Source organism: Aythya ferina (genome assembly GCF_964211825.1).
Source record: "Aythya ferina genome assembly, chromosome: 15".
In the NCBI taxonomy this organism is placed as follows: domain Eukaryota; kingdom Metazoa; phylum Chordata; class Aves; order Anseriformes; family Anatidae; genus Aythya; species Aythya ferina.
The window spans coordinates 9,086,114-9,113,759 of record NC_140314.1 but is presented as its reverse complement, the minus strand read 5'-3'; the positions used below and the strand labels follow the sequence as shown (position 1 = coordinate 9,113,759).

Here is a 27,646-nt window from a genome sequence, read left to right as displayed (position 1 = left end):
CTGGTGGATCTGCCAGCTGCGGAGTTTGTTGCCAGCAATGCCAGGGCAGCAAACCTGAGGAAAAGCATCTTTACAAATGGCATCTTAAGGAAGTGCTGAGAGCAATGCACAGCATGAGGAATGGAGGACAGAAAGGCTGAAAAATTTATGGCCAGCAGCCCTAGTTCTCACCAAAGCACTGTTTTGGAAAATGCGATCATTTTATGGAGCATTAAAGGGGGAGTGCGGGCAAGTGTGGGAGCGGATACTGACTAAGTGTGTCCCAGCTCCGCGCCTCCTGGGAAATGAGCACGAGGGCAGCAGGAGCTTACAGAATATTTTGATAAAGATTACTGCGTGTGTACAGGGATGAAAAGAAAGTGGTTGAGTGGTGGCTAATGCTCCCCTGCCATCCTGCAGCACGTGGGGATGGAGTGGGGGGGGAGAGTCAAGTACAACTGCAGCCGGATAAAGTTGTTGGTACGAGGGTGTGAGCAGCAGGGTTTAAAAGAAGAAGAAGAAAAAAAGAAATGATATAAAAATACTGTTTGTGTAAGAAAACTTCAGCAATAGCAGCAGTCGTGTTTGTTTTAGTGTGAAATAAGTGTTGGGCCTCTGAAGTGGGCTCATTGTGGTGTTCTTAGTGGACAGATGCTTAAGAGGTAAGGTTGCATCTAAATTCCCTTGTTTTTATTCAGAGCTAAGCAGGGAGCTGCGTGCAGTGTGAACCACAGCAGTGCTGAATCAAGCTTGAATTAAGGTTGTATGAGCAATCCCTAATCTGACTTTACAACCATAACAAAACTGTGCTGGAGTATCACTGCTCTGCGCTAAATGTGAAGAGGCAACAGTGACTTTCAGATTTGCTTCTCGTGTTAGGCCTAAAATGTCACCACAGACAGAAGGAGATCGCTACAAATTCAGCTCTGGCTTTCTAACCATCACACATCTCTAAGCATGGGAAAGCAGTGCTGGGTTTTCACAGGAATCCGCAGCTGATGAGCTATTATTTTGAGGGGAGGGAAGTGCTGTGTCCCAGAAATCCCACGCTAGCTGTGGCTCGAGGAAGCCACAGCTTGGTTTGAAGTCAGTGGCATTAACTGCACTACTTCTAAAATAATTGTGGGGGGGAACCTTGACATTTAATTTTCTCCTTCTGAGCTGGGGCAAAGAATTTTGCTGCTTTGTGGCTTCTTAAAATAGATGCTTTAACTATTTATGGAGTTTGTTGCAGGATTAGGTACGTAGTTGAAGAGAATCTACCCTGGTTTAGGCACACTTTCTAAAGGGTATTTGTATTTGATGTATTTGAGGAGTTGCTGGGCCTTATGAGACCAGTGGCTGTTTTGCAATGTCTTTCCTTGGAAATGAGGAAGAGTTGTGGAAGGGATCTACTCTGAATTAAAATGCCTGCAGTCTAGGCATGAAGCCAATCTTATGGGATGTTAATGCCATTTTAAGACTCAAAACCATAATTTAGTTGTTTCTGTTGCAAGTATTTCTTACACAGAAAGTAGTTTTAAAACATCAGTCTTTTTTCTCCCTGGGTAATCATGACTTGTATAGAAAAATGAATGACAAGGATTTGTAGTGGAGCAACCTCAGATAAGATTTTGAAATTGCTCGATGTATATTTAGTCTCCCAAATAAATGCTTGTCTTTGGTAGTTTGAGAGCTTGTTAGAAGTGAATAGCCCTGATTCCCCCACTCTCTCTTTTTCTATATCCATGCTATGTCACTGATTTAACATGCAGTTGTGTCGAAGAAGTCATTCCTGATTGGCACCTTTGTAAGCAAGAACAGAGTCCTCCTGCCTCCCAGTATCTTCTTTAATGCACACAAAACTCTGAAGTGTTCTATTTACAGTTTTACTAACAAATTGTTCCTGGCAAGATCTTGGTTCTGAAGTCCTGGCCCTACTCACAAAATGGCAAAATGCCATCATTTCTCTTCTCCAGTTTTCTCACCAACCTCCAGGGAGGCCGAGGAATTTTTCAGTCCCTTGTCCTCGAGCTTGCTGAAGCCGGACCACAACAGCCAGATTTTGGGGTGGGCGCCTACCTGGCAGCCTTCTCCCCGTGGGTGGCACCGTGAGACTGGTGGGAGCTTTAAGCAGAATTATACTCCAGGAAAATCAGTATTTATTAACTCAGGCTCTGTGGTTTTGGGGAAATAATTTGAATAGAGATTGCACGTGCTTTAAGATCGGGAAATTCAGAGGATTTGTTCTGCAGGACTGAATGGCTTGTTTGCTTTAAACAGACCCTTCTCCACGGTGCTGCTCTGGCGATAATGCAAAGCCTGCTGCAGGCAGCACTGCCGGGAGGGCTGGCCATCCTCCAGGGCCACGCTGGCCTGTCACACCCACACCACCTTCCCCTCTGCTGCTGCAACCTGTCTGGGAGTTAAAAGGCTTAAAGAAAGGGCCTGCTGCCTCCTAACCACGTCTTTTGTCTAGACTGAGGAGAAGTGGGCACGTGTAGGTTCTCAGTGGATGCTGCGTATTACGCTGGCCGGTCAGCACATGAAATTGGGTTCAGACTTGGGCTCGGCTTTCCTGTCCATCACTAATGCCTGTGTGTTGGGTCTCTTTCTGGCTGTGTTCTGGGGGGGCTGTCTTGTTCTTCACAGCCAGTGGAATTCAGCAGAAAGTTCAGCTTGCACATTTTTATTAAAGGCATTATGGATCCTGCGTTTGAGTTAGGTCAGGAGTTCAGGGAAAAAAGCCTGTGTCCTCATGAATCAAAAGCTTGTAGTTAGACACCAGTATCTTGATCTCACTTTGTTCCCAAAGGACCCACTCCCATGGCAAGTGAAGATTCTTGCAAGACTCCCTCTGACCTCTCTGATGCTGGTGGTTTTGGGGGCCATCTTTTTAAGCTTGAACAGGACATTTTTAGGATTAAAAGATACCAGGTCATCTTTACGGGCATCAGCTCTAAGAAGCTCATCTGTAGAGCTCATCTTCCACTTTCTTGCTAGTTTCTCCAGGCATTTGCTTACTTTGATGGCCAGTTGTCCTTCAGGCATGGTAGTCTGCAACACTCCTGGGTCTTGTCAGAGAAGACCACAAAACAAAGCTGTTAAAACGCTCTTTTTCTACGAATCTCATCAGAAACCTCACTACAAGGCAGCCCTCAATCTAACGAGGGTATAATTGCTTGTATCATTGTCTTTGTTGCAAGGTGATTGCTTGTTTTGTGGTGACCTTCTTGCCCAAACTAAGGATGAATTGTTTTGTTGAAGTCTTGATTCATTTGTAAAAGTCATTAGGACTTGTTAGAGAAACACTTTGCCAGTGGGAAAGCACCTTGCTTTGTGACTAGCTGTAAATCACAGCGGAAGCACTTGCTGCTTACTCATCTGTGCTTTTAATTGGAAATTGAGGTTGCCAGCCAGCCAGTGGATATTACCATGCAGTGGAGTATTTTCAGCCACTTTTATACTGAAAGCTTCTGTGTATGTTGTGTATTGCTGTGCTGCATAATATTGTTCAGCTTGACGGTAGCATGACTAAACAGAACCATGTTCTCCACCTCTTTGTGGGCTGTGATTCACTCTGGGTAATTCACTGAATAGCAGGCAGGAAAAGGGAATTTTAAAAGAGGAATTTACTGCAATATGTGTTTTACCCATTTGTACTTTCTCTTTTGCATGGGATCTAGGTGTAGCTGCTCTGAAGGAACTCCAGTCGTTATGTTTCTGTAAGTCGTTGAACATCTTTGAGGATCTGGCCCAAAGTTATTCTCTGTATCTGAGAAGGGGTCATGTTCTTTGCTCTTGTTCAAGAGCATGGTAAGTAATGCTCCCTTACAAACAGGAGAGCTGGTCAGGGGAACCAAGCCCGGCTAAGTTGCCCCCCAGCTAAGTTGCCTACTTGCCAGCGTAAGCAAATGGCTAATGAGAGCTCAGGCATCTGCTGAGATTAACTGGGAACAAGACTTCTGTGTTACACGCACTGGCTTTGCCAGGCCACTGCAGAGGCAGGCTTCACGGTGCTGATGTATATTTTTGCATAATTCTGTTGTTTCCTGCCAGGAGGTGAAGACAAACCCAAGATTCCCATGAAATATTAAAAGCAAAGTGGGCTGGAGGTTTAGCTGATGTATATTGCACTAGCTTTGATGACCTCATTTAAACAAGGTCTTTCTTGAATAACTAAAGCTTGCTCCAGTATTTGTTTTCCCCTGTAACATTAAAAAAAAAAAAAAAAGATTTTTGAACTTTGTTTCGTGAACTGCGGGCGGGTTTTCCAAAGTCTCCTTGTTCAGTCTGCACTCCTTACACAGCAGTCTGGAACGTATGGACTGACTACTGCTGTTCTGATTGCTGATAGCTTTATGTACCTGTGTTTCAGGTGGCAGTAAAATGACACAGAACAGAAGAGGCTTCTCTTCAGGAGCTGTCTGTTTTGGCTGGTTCGTTGTTCATTAGCTAATGCCAGAACAAAGGGCACTGTATCTAACGAAGGGCAGTACCTCACTACTCAGTGTCAAAGTTCCCCATGCACACACACCCCCTATTACATGTTGAGCAACCAGTCTTGGCTACAAGTCACAGTTCCACAAGTTACTCCATCATAGGCTATTTTTACTTTCTAAGCTATTTTATTCTCTGCTTCAAGTGTCTAAATGAGTAGTTACCCAATCTTTTGCATTTCTGGGAAAATTCCCAGCTGCTGTCTTTAGGTATCTGCTCAAAGCAAAGCTGATGAGACAACCTTTGGTGATTTCAGAAGGTGCTGGATCAAGCACCGCAGGAATTAATCTTGGTAACCTTTTGCAGTGCACATTAAAGCGTCTCTGTGTACCTTTATCTTGGTCGTTTTTAACATCAACAAGGGAAAAAAACAGTTTTGGTCCTACAGGAGCAAGGGAGGATCAGGAAGAAAAGAAGTATTCAGGGCTGGAGATTCTTCCCTTTCCAGTCCTCAGAAGTGCATGGTCCAAAGCAAAGCATGCCCAGCTGGTACTGTGGGCATAACAACAGTTTTGTGGCAGGGCTGATTCTGCAGACGTCCTAACAGCAGATCCCGTTCAGGAAGCAGATCGCTTTCAGCAAGTGGGAAAAATATTTTTGTCAGGCTCCAGAGGAATACTGCAAGGAGGCTTCAGACACCTCTGGCATTCTTCACCTTGCTGACAAAAAGGAAATGTGTTTGACCTGATCCACCTCTGGAACCCCCTCATGTGAAATCCCGCTAGATTTGGCTCTGCCCTTTACTGTGACCAGGCTGATGTTCACACAGAAGTTGACACATTTTCATTTTTCTCAATCATTTATAGCCATTGTAGGCACAATTTGCCAAACTCAAGACAGAATCATCTTGTATTTCTCTCGATGTTTGCTTTCAGTTGCTGCAGACTGAGAGAAAAAATAGGAGGAATTTAGAGCGCCCCACTGTAAACTTGAGAAGCCTCAGAGAGTTATATTGGAGTCCAGCCAAGCAGAAATCTCATTTAGGGGGAAAGAAAGATTCTCTTCTTGTCCCTATGATGAAAGAACCTATTTTTCAAAGTCTGTTTATGAGATTATCACCTGAGGATGTGGTTATTCGCAGAAGTCATTAAGGAGCTCCCATGCAAAGAGTGACAGCAGAGCATGCTCTGTTATGCCATGTTATAACCCAGTCATATAGCACTAGGCCTAGCACTTTAGAGATGTGGGTTTTGCTTGTTGATACATCCCAGGGTTATTGGGACACTTCAGGCGAGTTATGCCATGTCCAGACCAGGGATAAAAGTTACTTAACTCCATTGCAAAGTAACATAGATGAAAAATGGCGCTCAGTGACAGTGGTGCTAGCTTCGTATTTAAGAGGATTTTAAAATCTGTTTATCAGAAGACTTGGATTTTTTTATTTTTATTTTTTTACAAAATAATTAGTTTTTCTGAGCCCTCGAAAAGAGTTTGCAATATTAAGCTGCACAAAGTATCTTTAAGAAGAGAACGGTCACAGAAGTTCTCTGAAGTCACCTCTGTAAGCTCTGAAATCCACTGTTGTGTCCCTGAGAAGCCCGGGTATTCTGCTGGGGAACGACAGCAGCAGGAGATCAGTCTAGCTGTTGGTCTGGCCTGGCTTTCTGTACCTTCCAAGGATTTATTGACAGCGCTGGCAGCAGTTCTGCAGCTTTGCACTACAGCAGTGCACAACAGTGAAATGGAAGCAGAAGTTTTCTGCACTATTTCCCTTCTGTTTTCATTTTCCTGTCCCGGCATCTTCATCCTTTTGCAGCAAGTGAGGCTGCTGGTTGCAAGAGGCGCACGTTGTGGCGTGTCAGTTGGCTACTGCTGTGTTAGAGACATGGGGAAAGCACAAGAGTGGTGTTCTCCCTCAGTTTAGTAGCTATTAACATGTCTGATACTTGGGCACCAAAACAAACCCGTTCTCTTTGTTTCAGGATGCCCAGAATGGGAGCTGTGTTTTTAATTATCATAAATTTCAAAGATTGCCCTGGGCTGTATTTGGTTTCCATAGAAATTTTCCTAAGGTAAAATGACAAAACAGTAATTTTTCATTTTGAATCAGCTATCCATGAAAGATTGGATTTAGGTCAGAATTTATTACCCTGCGGAACTCAAGCCAATATTTAACATAATGTCAGCTATCTTGATACTAGAGAATTTTAATGGCTATGCAATTTTATTCAATGATGAAGTTATTTCAGTTGTGTCATATATGTCTAGGCAATTTGATGTACAGAGCCTTGAGATGAAAATTGGATAAACATGGAAAATGGTGATTGATTAGTGGAAGGTTGCAATAATGTCTGCCTTGATATACCTTTTATTGTTAAATTATTTATCTAATGCAATCTCCGACACTTTTAGGAGTCTTTTAAGTTGGCATTAAATCGATGTTTAAATCTTCACAGTCAGAAAGGCCTCATAACTCAGACTGATAAATATCTTCTAACTTGTCAGGAGGAATAATGATCCATCTTAATATCTGAAAGTAGGAAAGATATTATTCTCTGTATTTGCTATGAATCCCTGTAGAAGGATTGAGCCATAAACCAGAAGAATTAAGATTAGGAGACAGAGAGAAATATTAGAAAGAAAAAGTGGAGTAGTAGTTTGTCTGGGGAATTGAGGGCAAATGCTGCTTGCTTTGAAAGATGGGTACAAATTCTTGTCAGGAGCGAGCAGCATCGGGTCGGCTCACCTCGCTGTGCTGCCTGCCCCTGGGGGACCCGCCAGTCCCTCCCCAGGTCCGCAGGGCTGCTGGATCCTGGAGGGGAAGAGAAGGAACTTGCTTTTTGTGGGTGCTAAGGCACGTGGATGGAGCACAGTCTCTGGATAACGAAGCCTGCTTTTGGCTGATTCCTACTTCATATAAAAGCACATGGTGGGGCAGTGGAGTGGAAACGTGGGCTTTGGAAGAGCTGGAAGCAAAACCACGGGATGGCATTGGGATCTGTCCCTTGCATGGACCAGCCTGCTCCCGTGCAATGGCCAACGAAACAGCCCTGAAGCCCCGGTGCTTGTGCTTGGCGCTGTGTGGCCTCTCACGTACTTGGTCTTACCCAGAGTTTGCCCACATACAGATAGTAGTTTTGTATTGCATTGTCCAGAAAACAGTATAGGTCATGTGCTTGTTTGTTTTCCTCACATATCAAGTGCTGTATGGCGAGGGACTGGGTTATTTATGTCAAACGCAAGCACAGCTGAAGCTGCCCCTTGCTCTCTGTACTCCAGTTTAAATATCAGAAAGAAAAAGTAAGCACAGTCAGTAGGGAAAAAAATGAAATGATGGTAGCTGAACCTCGTGAAGAGTGAATGGGAAGTGCAAGTTCCTTACCTTTCTTAACTAAGGAGATCTTGCTAAATGCTAATGCTGGGATTTTCTTTGAATAATAGAAAACTTTTTGGTCTTGGACATGGAGGCGGAAAAATTTATCATATGGAGAAGTGGGATGTCCAAGTGAGTTTTCATCTACAAGCATTATGGATCTATTTCAACTTACACCTAAAACTAACCAGCTCCACAAGTGCAAAGGTTCCCTAAAAATACCTTTAAATCTGTCTGAGTTTGTCCAGAACTCAAGCAAAACAGGAAAACCATCCATCATCCCTGAGTACATTTCAAAGCTGAGGAAACATATTTCATCACTTGTATAAATCTTGGGTGGAAATAATTTTGATTTGACAATTTTCTGTTTGTTATCTTAGTTGAGAACTGAAAATGTGACTGATAGCTGGCCTCAATCTCTGTAGCTTCATTTGGCTAGACCAGTGAACCTCACCAAGGTGGCAGCTTTTCTGAAATACCATTTCGTTCCTTTGAGATGGCATTTGCTGTTCAGAAAACCTTACATTTCTCCAGATTAATTGGATTAAGCTAGACAGGGATTTTCATAATGCTGCACAGTAGGCATTTAGCATCCCTAAAACTTCAGGCTTCAAAGAACAGTTACCTCAGCAGTTCAGGCTCCCTACCTGGGCTTGTTTATTGCTTTGAACATCCAGACATACTTTTATGACTCATAATCATCCATAAAGAAATTTAACTGTTATTTAAAATGCTCTGTTGGGAAGGCTCAGTAGTTATTAATTAATAATGCATCAGGAAAGCAACAAAAAGGCAGGTAAAGATGTAGTTAGAAGTATTGGCTGGATCTCTGCTGTCTTCAGAATTGGATTTACGTCTCATTTCCCAAGGGTTAGCTCATTGGTGAGCACTGGGGCTCTTCTGTTCATACTCCAGGCACTTCCCTTATAAAATACTGAATGATGCATGAATATATCTATTAATTAAAAGTAGATCTAAATGTGTTTAATACATAAAGCGTTGCTGGCATGCCAGTGTGGATTAAGAGGTACAACTGCCAGAAACCTCAAGAGAGGAGAACACAGAAACACTCCACAATGTCTTTGAGATGCAGGAAATTTAAAGCTAAGAAGTATAAAAAGGCCAAAACCAACCAACCAAAAATCCCCTTTGAACTGCTGTTACGTATTGCTGAAGAGAATTAATAATTGAAGTGTATACTTTAACTGATGAGGTCCATGGACATCAGTTTCAGCACCTTATCTCGGTGCTGGTGAGGATTAAGGCCAATGCAGACCTGGTGGAAGTGGGATGACGCTTGGACCAGTTGAGCACTGCTTGGCTTGAAGAGAAGGGATGAGCTGTCGGGAGGTTTCCTACACCTACTGCTGGCTCTGACTTGAACTCTATTTAGCAATATTTTCTTCAATTTGACTTTCACGCTGATTACCACATTTGCAATGCATCCCGTTTTCGTGTGGTAATTGGTAACCTGGAAAATGTACTTGGTGTGCAAGATTTAATATTAGTTTCTGCTGTCCTGCTGACAATGAATTAGCATTTTGGACTCTATCATATGTTCTCAGCAGGCACATATGTAATTAAAGTGAACACACGTTGGGTTTCATATTAACACTCAAATCACCTTTGGCAAAAGGTCTATATGCTCCTTTGGGATTATACTCTTAGGAAATGTAACTATAGTGTCAGGTGTAATTGTTATTTTTAAATATTTTTTAATTTAGCCTATTAACCCTTTCCACACCAATTGACCTTTGGATTTGAAGTGTTTTGTGGTTTTTTTTCTTTCTAATAAAAGGGTTGCCAGCAAACGGACATCCTATTTCAGATGTCTTTAGTGCTGTGAAAGTTGTTCCATTGAACATCAAGCATTTGGTGTCAAAGTACATTGAATTAATTTACAGAAATTTCAGAAATTGAAAGTGGGTTTGCATTAAGGAGAAGATGGTAGTGTGAAAGTGAAGTCAGGGTGGTAAGCAAAATGCCTTTTTTTTTTTTTTTCCTATTTTAAAATATTCTGAAGGATTACCTTTAGGCCACTTCGGTGTTAATTGTAACGGCATTAATTAGATCTACCATCCTCGAGCACTTCAGTTGCATGTGGCAGGACCAAGGTTGGTAGGGAACAAGGAGGGAGGTGTCACTGAGGCACGAGGAGAAGGGGCCTGAGGAATGACTGTTTTGATAGGGACTCCGTGGTGGCTTTTTGCTCCATCCGAAGAAAGGCAGAGGGCTGTACATGCATCAACAGTGCGCCTTTAAGCGATGCCGTCTTGGGAGCTAATCTGAAGAGGTTTTTCATCATTCTTTTAGTATCAAAGTAAAGATACTAGACAAGAAGTGGTATTTGAAGGAAATTGCATCTCAGTTGCATTTGGTTCTTTTAGCTAAAATGGGAGATAGCTAAGGAAGTTAAGAGTTGATCTGCATTTATATGGATCAGGGGTTGTTCAGAGCTGAAACAGGAACAAACCAAGCAGAATTTGGCTCAGACATGCTAATTCTCTTTTAATACTAATTTTACACTGCCGAGTCGCCACTGATTTCAGATGGGTGACTCCTGCTTCATTCATTCATGAATTCAGCAGATGAACTTCTTTGGTGTTTTTCTTCAGCCTTTGAGCTATGGAAGGATAAATTCCACAGCCGCTCAGAAGTGTCCGCAGCTGCAGTAGTAGTGAGAGACCTCGCTCTAACTGGAGACCTGGCTGATTCCTCATCCTCTGGTGGTGTTTTGTTTTTGTTTTTTTACCTTTCTATACGTCAGAGGTGCCAGCATTAGGATTCTTACTGATCCCACCCTGGCATATAGTGAGATGTATGACTGTTCTTACAACAAACCTATTGGAGGCCTTCCTCTGCCTCTGTTCCCCCCGCCTCTTCCTCATCCCGAGGATGCTGAAGGCCTGTGGGCAGGACCAGCTCTGCTCACCCTCCGTGCCTCCTGTTGCTCGGTGTCCGAGGGCTGCAGCCAGCTGACAGCCAGGGAGTCTTTCTATGTAGCTGGGCTCTACCAGTATTTCATATTTCCCCCCGTCTCTTTTTCTTAAAATATGTTATTTTACAATCTGTGAGATGTTTCATGTGTTTCACACTTTCTCATCTCCAAAATTAGTTTTGCGTAGCAGTTTTGCTGCCAGTTGATGGTTTTTCTGTCCTGCTTCGCCATGAAAGCCAAGTTCTGAGCGAATTGTTTAGTTTGGAGCTCCAACCTTTTAGCAGAGGAGGAATGGTGTTAGATCGGAACGTAAGTGCTTTTTTTTTAAGCCACCCCTTGTGAAAGGGGCAGTCAGATAGGTTGTGTGTAAGTATGTATGTGGCAGGAAAAAGAAAAATTACATTGCAAGCCAATGCTACTGAAATACATCTAGAGCTTCAAAGCATTTTTTAGCACTCGCTTTACCTAATTAAAATGCATAACTGCTTGGACTTGTGCCTTGCTTCCTAGTATGCTGCACCGCTAAGTCATTCCTAGAGATCAACACTAATACATCGCGTCCGCTCCTGCCAGATTCCCCACGTTCAGCGCTGTGAGCAAGCGGTGCACGAGCAGAGCCTCCCTGCAGCCAGCTCTGGCTAAAGCTGTGCCAGCGCATGGGCAGAGGCGCTGGGAGGGCAGGATCAGTCCCACCTGCAGTACACAGCCTGTGCCTGGTTCGTGCCTCTGGCTGCTCATAGGAGGTGGGGAGGGCAGCCTCTGCTACAGAGCTAAAATAATCCTGGGAATTATATCCATTACTATTTGTTGTCTTTAAAAAAGGTCAGCATTAAAATTTTTAAGTGTTGGGCAGGAATTCGTTTTTTTGTGGTAGAGGACAGACTCCTACAAATTGTTGTTTAAGAAGCTCCTTGATGTCCAAAGACATCACAGCCTTGTTAAAGTCTGTGGGAAATGTGTAGCTCCGGTTTATAAATTATGGTATTATTGCAGGAATGTATTTCATGTACGAATTCTCCCCAGATGCTTTTAACAGCAGCCAGTAACTTATTTAGTCAATACAATGACATTTTTCTACCCCCTTCTTTTTTTTTTTTTTAACAGCAAAACTGAAATGTCTAGTGAAATACAGAAAAAAACAGTTTAGTTTGCTGTTGTCGAATGATTCCTTTGCCAGCAATTTGATTTTCCTTTGTTTTCCTCTAGTGGTATGCTAATGGGATCTTTTTATACTATGATGGAGTAATAGAATGGAAGTCCTTTATTTTAGCAACAAGATTGTGCTTTTTGTGTCTGTTCTTCACCCGTAAACACAAGTGCAAATATACATCCTTGAGAAAAACAATCCAAAAAATTTTCATGACAACATATTAAAAATCAAGCTCAGCTGGGATGGAATGGGTAGGAATTTGTTGCTTGCTTGTGAAAGCAGTGTAGTAGGGGTTGTTTTCCTCATTGGCTCAAAGGCATGGATGGTAAAAGGACAGCATCCCCATCCACCTGCTGAGACCGCGGTCCACTTACTCTTGTTAGTGATGTATCTCAGTAACTGCTGTTCAGCGGCGAAAAGGAATTTGAAATTCTGTCTTCTCGCACATATTTAATTACATGTCTTCATGAGTGAAAGAGATTTTGACATCTAAAATCTGTCCTTTTTTTGGTATCTAAAATCTGTCTTCTGTATGGTGAGCTTCTGCCATTGCTGGGGATGCTCACCATGAGCGATGTGTCACGGCGCACTTGGTGCTGGGCTCAGCTCAGCTCAGGGCAGGATTTGGGCTCTGGTGAGGCTGGAGAGGACGGGGAAGCTGCAGAGGCGTTCAGCAGCCGTCTTGTAAATGGATGTGTCTCTCACAGAACCGATCACAACGAAGCATGGAATTGCAGATACGATTTTCAAGGCACCCTAATTGGATTAGAGGGATTGTATTAAAGATATGTTGACTATGAAATGTTTAGAGGATTAATGCTCCATGATTTTCTTCTTAAACCATCTGTTCTAATCCCTCTTGATCAGCAGCAGCATCTTGAAGGCACTGCAGCCAGGAAGGGGAGCCCAACCCCACCTCTCCCATCCGAGGAGAAGTGCCATAGTTTGTAGTAATGTGGTGGGCAGACCGAAATTCTCAGTCCTCAATAGTACGTCCTCAGCATTTTTGTTTAAGTAGGTCCTAGGGTGGTTTTTTTTTTTCCCTCAAATGCATACATTCCCCTCCTGAGTGTTTTCCACATGAATGCATGATTTTGCAATATCAGGGTGGCTTGTGCAAGAATTACCATCCATCAATTTCTCCTCTGTTTTGACCTGTGCACATATGATAAAATCCAACTAAAGGAGTGAGGTGCTATTTATTATTCAAATGTTATTGTAACTTAGCATACCATATGAGTAATCTTTTGAAGTCTGCCAAAGGAACCAGTGTTAATTGCTTACAGTAGAATATATTTGCTGTTGAAAATGTCACAACATAATTATGTTCCATTTCTCTGGCTGACAAGTAATATACTGGAAGAAAATTGGTCCTCTTTTTCTTCTGTGTTGGGTGAAATTATTCATGCTCACCCTTTAAGTAGTATACATGGTAGCAAACTTTCTTGAAGCACAAGAGCTAATCAATGATAAAATAATGAATGTGTCATTATTCAGACAGAGAAATAAAAAATACATCATGTAGGGACTGTGAAGTGAACAGGGTAAGATTATGAAAATTAAAATTATACTGAATTTGTTGATTTAATGCACATAAAGCAGAGAGAAGTAAAACGAGCTTATAGATGGGTGTCAATTTTAAGGGAAAGCCCAGAGCTTTGAAAAGACTGGTGATTCTTGTGCAACAGTTCCTATTTCTGCTCACCAGAAGGACTTGGTTGCTGAGTGAGGAGCTGGGGACTGTAGCAGGGAGGCTGAAGGCTCCTGCAGGGAGAGTCGGCTGGGCTCAGTGTTCACAGGGCTGGATGTGAAGCTGCCAGCACTGGGGTGAAGTCACCCAATCCAGCTGATACTGCTGAGCAGAGTTAGCAAGAAATCCCCAGTGCCACAGGGCAAAGTCTGCCGGAAGGGAATGGCCGTGTTTGTGCAGCCTTCTTGCTTGTGAGCAGGTTTGGGAAAACCATTGCTAACCAGTGTCTTTTGCCATACGGATACTTCTGTAGAGTTAGGTGTCAGCACGTGCTGAAAAAGTATGGTCTGAATGCAGAAACTGCATTTCGTTGCGAAGCAGGTTTTGAAGATGTGGTGTTTGAGTTTTTATATTTCAGTTATGATTATTTGTTAGCTAGTGCACCAGCATGTACAGTGTGCTCGTACACACACAAAGCATGCGTGTATCCATGGTACATGTGCATACGTGATTCTGATGTCTCATCCATCTTTTATCACCGTGATGTGACATGCTTTCAGGCAGTCAGATGCATCCTAGCCCTGCAAGTTTTGGAAATCTGTGAAGCTGAACTCAGCCTGGCGCAGAGGAAGCAAGCCTGGCAGCTCTGGAGTGGAGCTGTTTGCACACGTGCTATTTATCTTTTGCCTCTGTGAAGAGATTCCTATTAGTTTCACTTGTGGTGCAACTAGTGTCAGCTAAAATGTGAGTTTTTACAACATTTTAGGATGTGGACACACAGCACAGGTTTGCAGATTTATTTTTGCTTTATTGTTAGTGTCAGTCTTTCTTCTCAGTACCTAACTAGACCTGTTCAGACTAGCTATGCAAAATACCTGTAAAAGCCTTCACTTTTTTCATCTCTTACCAACATCGTGTTTATGGTTACCTTGGGCACAAAATAAAGGCAGACTGTGTCCTTCAAATTCTGAATAAAAAAAAAAAAAAAAAAAAAAAAGAGACATATAATGGGAATCTCAAAGGATAAATTTGAAGTTAGTAGCCCAGGTCCCATACGATATAAATGAGCTCAGTCCTGCTGTTGCAGTGAAGTTACTCTGGCTGTACGCTGGGTAGTTACAGTGTTTAGCTGTACATTTCTGAAGACTATCTGGGGAAAAGATCATTGACGTAGGACATGAAAGATGACAACACAGTAAAACAGAGCAGGAAGACATTGATCAGCCAGGTAACAAACACCCTTTTATCTGTCTATTTGTTCCTCGCTAGTCACAGCAGTACACAGATACCTCCTGGGAGCTAATGTGAAGTAGAGACTGTTTTAACTGTCTGAGTGCCTGTGGTTTATTGGTTACTCGTGCTGCGAGCATGACAGGAAAAGAAGGAGTAAAGGCTATGGATGTGCCAGTCTCCAAATACCCTGCAAAACAGAGAACGGGTGCTGGAATGAAGAAAAACTTTCCAATGCTAATGTGAGCCTTGATAAGGCTCTATTTCTGTTGTGCTTCGGGTGTGTTATGTTGATATTGTTGCTGTCTTGTTGCCTTGGTTGCTCTGCAGTAACTGGTTAGCTTTCAGGTTTCTTTTAAACTTGCCGATGATTTGAGGCAGAAAAGAAGAAAAAGTCTCAACTGAAATAAGGACACTTTCAGTGTTTCCTTCTCATCCTGTACAAGAAGCCTAAAGGCTTGTCCAGCAGGGAAGGGAGTGAGGTGCTTCATTTCAGAGAAGAGCTGACTCCAAAACCCACGGCCCAAGCAGCTGTTGGGCTGTCAGTGTGTCCGAGCGAGGAGGTCGGTCTGTCTGCAGAGGGCAGGCACCAGGCAGGCCCCCTCTGGTGCACGGTTCAGACCTCCTCAGTCAGTCGCTGACTCGTGTCTGATTCAGGTGCCCCTAGGGCAAACTGCAGGACCTGGGATCACATCAGGGCTGCCATCACACGTCCCCAGACAACATCTCAACTTGACCGGGATGAGCCTGACGTATGTGTGATCCCCTGCTACTGCCCACGCTGCCGGAGAAACCCAGGTCCCTCAGCAGAAAGGAGCACTGCAGCACTCTGGCCAGGCCTGCCTCTGCTGCCATAGCTTGAGCAGCCCTTAGAGGGTCCTTCTGTCTCCACCAACAGTTTGTAGAGGCCAATGTCTTAAGGGAGACACCTGAACTATATCGCTGCACGTGGGCAGAGTGAGTCTGGCCGCTGTTACAGATCAGAGGGGCAGAGGAGAGCAGGCATGGCCAGGAGCCCTGGTGGGGGCCTCACCAGGAAGGTGGTACTGTGCTGGTGGTTGGTGCCTGTAGCATGCACCCAGCTAAACAAACTGGTCAAGGAAATTGGTGCCTCCTGGCTTTTACAGAAGGCAGAGTGCTGCTGGCACGGCTGTAGCTGTACCCAGAAAGTGCAGACAGTGGATGAGGTTTAATCGCTTCAGGTTGGGTTTGTGTCATCAATTTTCTTGGGAGTCGGAAGACATCTTATCTTGTCTGCAAAATTCCCATTCTCATCAGTTTGGGACTGTTGAAAGGAACATCCTAAGCTACAACCAGGGGTGGATAAGGTATCAAAACAAATGCCTCATCTCCACCCTTTCACTGCTTTTTCCTTCCTGCAGCCTCACACCTTCCAAATGAGCAAAAGGTGCCATGCTGGGTGGAAGGCAGCTTCAGGGCCATGGGCCTCAAAGAGGTGTCTCCAGACCATAGATTCACAGGATGGTTTGGTTTGAAAGTAACCTTAAAGATGATGTAGTGTGCCCCCTGCCATGGGCAGGGACACCTTCCACTGGACCAGGGTGCCCAGGGCCCCGTCTGGCCTGACCTTGAGCACCTCCAGGGATGGGGAACCACAACTTACTGGGCAGCCTGTGCCAGGGCCTCACCACCCTCTGAGCAAAGAATTTCTTCATTATACCTAATCTAAAGCTACCATTTTTTTAGTTTAAAGCCTTGTCCTGTCACTGCACTCCCTGACAAAGAGTCGCTCCCCAGCTTTCCTGTAGCCCCGTTGAGGCACTAGAAGGCCGCTGTACTCTTTTGCCAGTTTTATTTGGGAATTATGCTTGATTTTGGTGATTTAGCTGGTTGGTCTCCACAAGTTTCGACCATTAGTGGTGGAAAAGGAGAAGAGTTCTTCTCAGATATGATTTAAACCCCTCAGCTGAGGGTCCCTCTCTGCAGGGGCTCAACAGAGAAGCCAGTCTGCCTCTGGTTGGGCCAGAGAGCCAGGCTGGAAAAATCCTTATTGGAGCATTTTCTAAGGATCATAACATACAGGTAACTTTCTCTTGTTTGGCAGTTTCTAAGAGCAACTTTTAAAAGCTCAGATTTCAATTCAGCGTCATAGAGAGTGCTGTCTTTGGCGAGGCAGCACAGCTTTGAAAAGAAAGAGTTGCCTCCGAAACGTTAAGGCAAACTGAGGTGCAAGGTGTTTTAGTCTTTTTCTGCAAGGAACAGTTGTGTCTGTTGTTGGATCTGCTTCTTAGTTTATCTCTAAAGTCCAGTGGTGTCACTGGATATAGCCAAACTAATTCTCATTTAAAAGGCATTTGGTATTCACCCTAATAATGTTGGTCATGAACTAATTGGCTCTAAATTGATAAATATTGAAATGCATTCCAATTCAGCATTAATTAATTTAATGTTGCGTTCCTGTGTTATTTATTTCTTCATGAGAGTCAGTGAGAAAAGGGAAAAAATGCTTGGCTAATGCACTCCAGCAAAACTACAAATAATTGAGATTTGTCTCCCAGGAATGCCACCATTTCCATAATTAGAATAGTCAAAAAAGCGAGCTAGATAGTTATCGTAGGAAATTGTTCAGTGTGCGTTGCAAGTGCAGTGTAGCAGTAGCTGTTAATTAGACTGTCATTTGCAAAACATAAAAATGGTTTCAATAACTACTTGAGACTGACTGCAAGACAAGATGGAATCTTAATTTGAAATATGGCAGGCTGCTTCTGGACTGAGCGCTGCCTGGGTTTGTTTGAAACTTTGCTGATACGAATGTGTTGGTACAGCACGTACACATAGCTGATGGTCTGCACTGAGGTAGATTTTGCACAGTCCTGCTCTGTGATACAAAAGATAGGATTTGTTCTCAGGGTTCTTGTATTTCCTCTTTTACAGTGAATCCTTCATATCATGTGAAAAAGGTCCACTAAGTTTCCTGGAGCGGGGTGTCTTTCTGTTAGTGTCTGATGGACAATGCCTGCCCAGTGGGACAGGAGTTCTTGAACCTGTGTTTGCAGTGATGCATGCAACACAAATGTTAAAGAGCTATAACAGAAGGATGACAGAGCAGGGATGGAAATGTTTTCTTTCAAATTCCAAAATAGAAAATCATCTTTTTTTTTTTTATTTTCTTTTTTTTTTTTTTCCCTGGGAAAAGATAGAAACAATTCATCATCTTATGATCCACCTGTGAACATGAAACAGTTCTACATGTCCTCTGTCTTCCTACCTTCCTTTCTGCATGTAAGTTTTATTATCCTGTTCATAGAAAAGGTAGAAATCTCTCCAGCATGGGGGTTACAGTGAAATCAACCCAATTCTGTAACTTCAGGCATTTTCCTTTATCATATTGAAATGCAGCGAGGGTACGGAACTGCTTAACAGGTCATGAATTCACTGTATAGAAACTTGCAGTGACCTCCTAAAAGGACTTGTCCAGCTGTAAGGCAGGGACTCCTCACCTCTGACTGCCCTCAGTTTGTGCTGTCATCCTCTGAGATGATTAAAGCAGACCCAAAGTGCCCACATCAGCAGCCCCTTTGTTCCAAGCCAGGGCTTCTGCTCAGCATGGGAGAACATTGCTGAAATCTGTCTCTTTAATGTTAAATGGACAAGTCATTGAGTGCTTGTAAATTCTGTCTCGCTGCTTCCCACCTACCTGGCATTGATTTTTGCTTATGGGTTACTTGATCATATGAACTTAGAGAGGATCATAAATTGCTTCTGTAATTCATGGTAGAGTCTGAGAAGGAAAAATACTTAGGCAGCGTTGTAGAGATAAAACATTAGTGCAAAAAAAAAGAATATCCACTTTTAGCAGCATAATTTCTGAAATTTTATCCAAAGTGCTCAATGTTAACTTATAGATAGTAAGTATGGGTAACAGCAATTTTAACGAAATCTTCAGAACATACCCAGGAGCATTTCATTTTGCAAATCATAAGCATTCCTCTCAAATCCATGTGCCCTCAGGAGAGTTGCACAGATCTCAGCTGATTTCACCTCTCCTGCTTTGCTGAGTGAGTTAAAACCCAGTAAAAGAAGCAGCATGTATGAGCAATCATGTTAATTATCTTCAGCAGGAGCCTGGCGTGCTTTGCTGGAGGTGAGTCCCAGCCCCTTCTGTAGCTGGGCACTGGTGACCGGTGAAGGTGCTGACCCCCAGGCTGAGGAGTGCTGGTGGTCACCTCGCAGGGCGCAGGACGTGCCTGTGGTTAAAGCTGCTAGCACTGAAGTGCACCACAATCGTACCTGCTGCCCAGCTCAGCTTTTGGGCGATAGCCATCTGCAGTGTGACACAATCCTATTTGAACAGACCTCTTACATACAGATAATAATAATTTTTTAAAAATCAGTGCTCACCTAGAATCTTTTCTTTCACAAATGATGTCCACAAGGGTTGCCACAGAAATAAATGAATCATTTCCCCTATTAGAGGTGAAAATTGGCATCCAAAGGCAGGGATTCTTGTTGTTAGAGTTAGTTTTCCAGATTCTGGGACAGGAAAGTTTGCTTTCTCATATAAGTATGATAGGTGAGAAACACACAGTGAGCTTCAGAAGCTGCCTTGTCTGTGCAAGGTGTCTTCACCGGAGTGTATGAACAGAACATCCCTCTGGAGCCTGATGGCAAGTGAGACACTGACTGAAACAGGTCATTACAGTTACAGAGCATCCTCTCTTGCTTAACTCCAACAATAACACCTTCTCTTGTTGGAGTTAAGCAGGAGGGGATGTTCTTTGGTAAGTCCAGGTAAATTTTGCTATCTTCAGGCCCTCAAAGAATTTTCATCAGATCCTAATGACTCACCAGTGAATTGCCAGAAAGCTGTTTCTTTTGTTAATATATACTGCCAGCCACTTCTGTTACCAGCTATGTTACAAAAATTCAGGCTTCTAAATAAAGGAAGGCTTTTTTTAATAATTCTTATCTCCATTTGAACACAGCAAAACTGTCCTCACTCTGCACTAACCAAAATGGAAACAGTTTCAGGTGAAACCATGTCTAGTAATTTTCAGTCCCCTGGCTTGATATGAGTTGTAAACAATTGCAAAAAAGGAGTTTACAGTGGAAACCTGCAACTACTGCTCACTTGCATAAATGGTCTCACTGAAGGGAACGGGGCTCTTCCTGTGAGTTCAGGGAGAGATGCACAACTCTGCCTCTGTGGAGCACTTACAGCTGGGACTCCCACTAGGGAGGCATCTGGTTGTGTTTATGGATGCAATAACAGTTAACATTATGCTGAACTACACAGCAATCCCTCTTCTGATGTCCTCTGTCAGTTGATTCATGGTATCAAGGCACGGTGCACGCACAGAGCTGTGCTCAGGTCAAGGCAGCAGCATCCAGGTGCCTGTCTCTGTGCAGCGACATTCCGCTGAACAGTCAGGGCGATGCTAAGCTGGGAATAGAAATGGATGGAATAATTTGCAAAAAATAGTATGGCTCACAAAATTCATTAAAAGATTGTTTCGTGCTGCTAGAGAAGTCTGATGATCTCATTAATTAGCACTAGAAGTAAAAGATTAGCAAGTTGGTTCGGAGTTATGTTGGTGGATGATTGAGCATTATGTGGCACCACAACAAATAAGAAAGCACACAATGTTTATTATTTTGGCATTTAGTAATACTGCAGTAGCTGAAGATTAAACTCTTAATTATGAGTATTGATTTCTCTGGGGCGTAGGAAGTGCAAACCAGAACTGCAGTGGAGCAGAGCAGTTACCTGCAGAAAGAGGTGCGTGTTTTCCTGCTAGGAAACCTTGGAAATGGTGTTGTGTTTTGAGCAGGAAGCCAGGAAGGCAACTGATTTTTCCAAGTAAGTTTATAAAAGGCATTTGGTCATGAAGCAAAAGGGCACTTTTTGTTTTCAGTGTGTGGTGCCAAAATGCATCAATATGCTTGGGTACAGGGGCTAAGAAATGTTTGTTACAGCCTGTGTGAGCAGCACTGCTTTTGCTGAGCTGGTAGTTTGTCTGAAGCAGGCAGCACGAGACATCTCTCCTTGCCCACGGTTTCCATTGCATAGTGGAACTGCAAGCTTGGAAGTTTCAGACGAGCCCTGCTGCTGTGCTGCCTGGGCCAGGTGGCAGTGAGGACACTTCTTTCACTGTCCCCGCTCGTTCATGCATGCGAAATGATTTCCAAGGCATAGCCAAATTATAACTGTAACAAAACATTCTTCCGTGTTTTTTTTTTGTTTGTTTTTGTTTTTTTTTTTTTTTTTGTTTTACCTTGTATTAACATTGTCAGCATTTCATTAGATTTTATAAAACACAAATCTGCAGAAGTTACCTAGAAAAAGGGTAATTCCCTGAGCCTGTAGGAAAGTCCACCTAACAGGCATTGCACACACAATGGGAGTGGAGAGTAAACCTGGAATATTATGCACTCAGAGACTGCCATAGATGATCCCGGAGTAGGAAAAGAAGGTGGGAATTCTCCTCTGCTGTCTTGATGCATTTTTCTCAGAAAGACAGATGCTGGCACAAGCAGAGATGAGAAGTGTTAGTGAATGCCCAAATCCTATGCACCTGGTGGGTGAGAAGGAGACAAGTAAACAAAGAAGTGAAAATACAGTTAAGGGCTGCTTGGAATGAGGGAGAGAAAGCTGGCCTTCAAAACTGCTTTTTGTTGGACTCGAGTGACCAAGAGTGGAGGCCACTCACACTCTGTGTGAGATTTAGGGCATGTGACAAATTGCAGTACAGTGATAGCACTCAAGTAGCAATCAAATGCAAGTTCTGCCTTAAAATCCGTCTAGATTGTTATCACTGTGGCACGTTAGGATGCTAAGTGAGAAGTATCTGAGACATCTTTTGTGTCTTCTGTCCCAATACCTAGAAAGGGACATGCTTCTAAGTGAGAGGCAGATCATTAATCAGGAGGCATTACCATGACGTGAAAGGCTATGGTGTGCACACACATGAGAAGCCTTATAGCAGTGTCATGGTTAGAGCCCCTCTATTCTTGACATGGTTTCTACAGCTCTGAACTCCTACTGTATTTATTTAGCAAAAAGATGCTCAATGTTTCCTGCCAATTTCATCTTATTTGCAAACCAGACTGGTTCTCTATCAGTGGAGCAGTCTGCAAAATAGAGGGTGCTAATCAGCCACAGACGAAAAACAGGGAAGTGCCAATATAAAGCAGAAGCAACAGATACTCTGACATATGGAAAAAATACAACATTCTTACCTTTGTGAAATTCCAGGCAGCCAGGGAAAGGATTAGATTACAGAAGCCGTAATAGCATGCAGGTGGAAAATGGGACTGTAAAGACCTGAACCTCAAAAAGAAGGAAGGAACACATGGAAAAAGAGGTTAGAGTAGGAAAATAGCAGGGAGGAAAGTATGTCGCTTCAAGAATTTATTAGAGAAACCTGATGAAGTGATGTTGCATTTCAGATGAAAATTTGGTAGGATTTTGTTTTCAGTAATTGCTAGATAAATGATGGTGTGGGTACTGAAAGCAAGTGAGTTTAAAATAAAAGACCCACAATATGGCTATTTTAAATTCCCATCACCTTTTACGTTGTCATTGCAGAAAGCCACTAATTTCAGAAAAGAGGTATCCAAAAATGTAATGAAAACCACTAAAAATCTTTGCGTCCGTTGATGGGACATTGTCAGCCTGAAATCAGAGCAGTTTAAATGAAAAATGGGTTAGTTTAGCTACTGCAATTGCCCTTCGTTCTCCTGCCGGTTCGTCTTGCGAGCATGTTTCCTTTCTTTCATGATCACTTTCTGTCCCTGCTGCTGTGCAAAAGCCGTAAGCACACCCATGGGGAAGCTCAGCAGCAATGTGGGAGGAACAGAAGAAGTGAGTATACATAAATGCCATAGTAGGCTAACTGGAAATGATAGAAGAAATGAAATTTAAGTCCTGTTCTAATCTTTTAAGCTGAGTCTTATTGAGTTAGTGGTAGATGATTTTTAAAGAAATATCATTTAAGTTGTCAGTGTCCTTTTTAAAATTAAGTGTGACTCATGGGGCTAGAACTTTCCTGATAGGTAGCCTGAATACATTTTGGGGCATGGAAGTTGAATTAATTTATGAGCAATGCTACTGCAGATAGGTTCCTTGAGGGGCTGCGGGAGGTAAAGGTCTTTTACCTGGGGCAGACAGGCACACGGCTGCTTCCTAGCCCTGTAGGTAGTCCAGCAAAGAGCCTTATTCCAGGGGCTGGGTGCACCTCTTACACGGGCAGCTTTCCTGGAGCTCCAGGCCAGGACGAACAGGTCCTTCCGTAAAGGAGGTGGAACACAGAAGCACTGCTGAGGAGGAGAACCTGGAGGGAGGGTCACGGGAGGCAGTGAAGCCATCCCTCCCCATGACCTGCTGCTGCTATTGTAGCAGGACGTCTCGCTTGTGCCTGTCTCAAGGAGTCTTTCAGTTACTGAAGTACAAATTTCAGTGCAATCGAGTGGATCAAATTGTTCAGGTAGCCAGAGCCGGTGTTCTGCAAGCCTTCAGTCGTTCTGTTGTTCTGAGCTCATCCTACTCCCCTCCTTTTAATAAGGAGGAGATGCAACAAGAAGGATTAAGCAATGTCCTTTTTTCTGTGTCCAGCTTTTCTTTTGTAATTCATACATATATAAAAGAGCTTTTGGTCTTGTTTAGTTTACTTTTATCGACATATGTTTCCAGCTTCAAAGAAATGAGAAGAAGGCTTTCCCTCACACTTACTCTCTCTTCACGCTTGGCAAATGTCTGCTTTTTCATTCTACGTATTAACTCAAGTGTCATTGAGCATGTTTTTTTTAATTAAGTCAGGAGATGGTTTGGGAGGCACAGCGGGCTCTGTGGCTGTGCTGGCGCTGCCTGATAGCCGGGCCCAGCCGCCTCAGGCCCGCGTGCGGCCTGGCGCAAACCAAGGGGATGTGGAGCTGGGAGGAGAGAGAGGGGCAGCCCCAAAGGCAGAAGCTGAGCACGACTTAGCCAGATACGCTCCTCCCTGCCTCTAGGAAGAAACAGAGGATGCACATCAGGTTGAAAAGAGGATGATAGAGCTTAATAAGATCCCCTCCCAGTCTTCTTTTCTCAAGGCTGAGCAGACCCAGGTCTCTCAGCCTTTCCTCATGGGGAAGTTGCTCCAGGCCCCGACTAGACTCTTGTTGGGAAGGTAGGAAAAAACAGCTTTGGTGAGGAAAAAACTTTCTTATGTAAGAGGCATACAAAAATTTGATTACTACAGTGCCTATAAGGCAGCATAAAACCTAATTCTGCTGTGTTTCCAGGAGGGTTTGAAACCACTTTCAAGCAAAGCAGGTTGAGGCCCTGTCCCACCCGTGGTTGCTGCTGGGGGAGGTCAGTGTGGGCAGGGGGGTGGTTTTGTTGAGCTGGTTGTTTACTGAGGACATAGACGTGTATTGAGTCTGAAATACCCTATTTGGTCAAAACATGGTCGATGAATAAAGGGAGATGTGTTGGTGTCCTTGCACGTGATCTCAGCTGCTGCTTTTAGCTGCTTCAGCTCAGGCATGGCTATTTCTAAACCTTCACCTGTAATGTAAAATGAATGTTTGAGTCCTGCCCCTGTGTACATGCATTTCTAATAATTAAATATGTATTTGCAGCATAACAAGAAGTTCGGGCTTTTCTGGATGGTCGAATGAATTCACCCTTCTGAGGAAATAAACCAAAATCACAGATCATGGGACTTGGAGACTCTTCCCCCCCTTTGTTTTTGAGGGGCTTTGTTATGTTTGAGACAGTGATATTGCCTAAAAAAAATCTTTACATATGCAAGGGGGAAAATGAGGCAGGGGTGATTTGTGATTTTTTTTAATCTTTGGGGTGTTTTCTTTCCTTGTGCTAATGTTCAAAATTTCAGGTTTCTCTTAAATAACTTCTGTTGAGAAAGACTCCTACAACGTCAGAGGACTGAAGGAGTTGTTTAACTGAAGAAAAAATGTGAGGTTTTGGATAAAATTGTCTTTTTTTTTTTCATCATGTTCAGGTTTGTGAGTTGAAGAGATGTTACAAAAAACAAAGTACTCTAAATTCTTGACTAAAAATGTCCCTTCAGCTCATCAGTACATCCTGTCATAACCTTACAGTGCGGTGTTTTCTTTAGAAAACCAAGACCATAAATTCCTGTGTTAATATAAAAATGAAAATAAATTTGAAATAGGATTGTACGGCCTGCTCTCACACATTAAGAAGTAAAAATGTGTAGGTTGCTATTTAAATGGTCCAGGCTACATCTGCTATTCCAAATAGATGCTATCAGTTGAGATAATCCTCAGCTGCTGTTAAGTAGCAGTTTCACGAGCTTTTCAGTGGAGCTGTGCTGATCAGAGGACTGAGGATTGTTTGGTGATGTGAGAGGTTTCTTGCTGGAGGAGTTGGCTTTGGCATTTTTCAAATACTTTGAGGTGACTTCCCATCAGAAACCGCTTCTGAAAAAAGAGCCGAGGTGAAACGTGTACTGCTCTCTGCTCCCCTGCCCTGCAGATACGCTCAGAGATGTCCTGTGTTTTGTTTTTGAACAGGAAAAGCCAACAACAATGTGCAATGGGATGAGGACTCCGTAGAGTACATGCCAGCCAACCCAGTCAGGATCGCATTTGTCTTGGTTGTTCATGGCAGAGCTTCTCGGCAGCTCCAACGCATGTTTAAGGCTATTTACCATAAAGACCATTTTTATTACATTCATGTTGACAAGGTAATATATCACTGGTTATAAATTGCCTGTCTTGCCATCTGTCAGTCTGCCCATCTTTGTCATCTTCATCTTCTCTTTACCTCTGCTGCGTAGAGTGCATGTCACTTCTCGTCTCTCCATCTGTTACATGTTTGGAGTCACTTCTTTTTTCTGTTTCTCGTTATCTTGTCTATGTAACAGTCTTCATTTCTCTTTGTATGTTTATGAATATCTATTCATGCCTGTGTGTTGTACATTTAGTAACAGTAAGTGATAAGTTGGTGCAGACTAACAGCAGTGGCCTCTTGGATGGAGAGCTGGCCTGAGGTGCCTCGGGAGAGTTACTTCCCACTGCAGAATGGAGGTAGTAACAGTAACCTCCTTCAGGAAAGCCCTTCGGGATCTACTGATGAGAAATGATAAATAAATGCTAATTGCACTGATTAGCAATTACTGTAGTTGTAATAAGAAGAACTAAAAGAGAGCTCTGCACGTTTCCAAATTAACGTTTAGCAAAACGCTGTGCGCTGTAGCAAGTGAGGGCAAAGCAAAGGCAAAGCTCAGATAGTCGAGAAGTGCAGCTGCTGGTTAGTGAATACAGGGAGGGACACTTTGGGACAGAGTAACTTGAACCTATTACTTTTTTCTCCTGTAAAGCGATCCAATTACTTACACCGGCAAGTGCTCCAGTTTGCTAACCAGTACCCAAATGTGAGAGTCACTTCTTGGAGAATGGCAACTATCTGGGGAGGAGCAAGCCTTCTGTCCACCTACCTGCAGAGCATGAGGGACTTAATGGAGATGAATGACTGGCCATGGGATTTCTTCATTAACCTCAGCGCTGCCGACTACCCAATCAGGTACAACAAGTCTCTTAAGAACATACGTATTGTATTCCTAAGGGGAGTAAGTACTGATGTAAGGAATATCAGGCTGCTGTCTGACATCCGTGCTTTTGCCATGGAGACAGTTGCCTTGTTTTACCCCCTACATGTCTGTTGCTTGCCCAGGAAGGACTGTGGCTGCAAGCAGGTTAGCAGCACCAATTCTTCACTTGTAGTGAGGAAGCAGTTGCTGCTTTATTTAGTCATTATTTCTAGCAAAGGGCATCTGCAAGAGAGGGAGTGAGTAAAGTAACGGGAAGTATTCGAGCTAAGCAAACAAACCCCAGGCACAGAGAGATTGCTCCCTGCCAGGGCTCTGATCAACAGTTTGATTTGATGTCTCAGAAAGTGTTGGAAGGTGTGAATGTAGATTCAGTGAAGGTAATGTTCTGCGCTTCCTTTTTTTAGTACTTTCTCTGCAGAGGATAATGATTGTAGAAGTGACAAATAAGTTGCTAGGAGTCAATTATATCTTCAGCACCAACCGTTGCCTGAATGTCTTTATTCAGACGGCATCAGGCAAAGAACTTCACACATCACCACATGACAAGGCTTGTGATTTTAAGTGAAATCATAATCTTTCTGCTTTTGCATAACCCAGGCCCCACAGCTGCATTCAGTAAGGTTTACTACATTGTGCAAAAGTAGATAGTCCATAAAAAGAGGAAAAAGGAGGGGAAAAATGCAAAATGCAAAATGCAAAAAAAAAAAAAAAAAAAAAAAGTGTTCTTCAGCTGTTGTTTTTAGGCTATAAGAATTAACAAGAAGAGGGAAAGAGGAAATTAACCTTGTGACTTCTGTTTCCCTGTATGCTGAAAGGAATCAAGGAAAGGGGAAGTAACTTTCCTGGGTAATTTTCTAATAAGCGATGGCATTCCACACTTTTAATACTAACAGTAAAGAAATACGTTAGCAAAAGACAATGGAAACACCTTACTAGGTTCTTGCAAGATCTCTCTTAAATTATGAGTCCCTTCTTGAATCTGCTACTCAGACAGAAATCCCCACTGAAGTGAGAATGGAAAACAACATGAGCTTTTGCCTTAGGAAGGATTTTGTGAGAACTGACAAAAGGCTTTATCTCTGGTTCCCATTTCTATGTACTGTCAGTGAAGAGAAATGCATCACATTTCAGGGAGGAAAACTAGGGAAGAACACAAGAGTCACAGAGTGCACTGATACTGGAACAAAGGGGTTTGAATTAAGAACTCCCAATATCTCGTGTTGCATCTGATTTGGTGTCCTACAGAAAGAGCCATAACAATTTTGACGTGTTATCTGTGGTTGTAAGGGCCAGTGTGTAATTCTCTGTATATTGCTTGAGTTTGAGG

The 27,646-nt window shown here is 43.1% G+C and overlaps 1 protein-coding gene across 2 annotated transcripts in view; it reads left to right on the top strand.

Moving 5' to 3' along the window:
- XYLT1 (xylosyltransferase 1) overlaps positions 1-27,646 on the top strand; it is a 183,701-nt gene that overhangs the window by 96,737 nt on the left and 59,318 nt on the right. For both annotated transcript variants that reach the window (XM_084536741.1, XM_084536742.1), the window contains exons 3-4: positions 25,280-25,452; positions 26,089-26,291. In XM_084536741.1, coding sequence (XP_084392867.1) covers positions 25,280-25,452; positions 26,089-26,291 — 376 coding nt within the window. The remainder of the gene's footprint in view (positions 1-25,279; positions 25,453-26,088; positions 26,292-27,646) is intronic.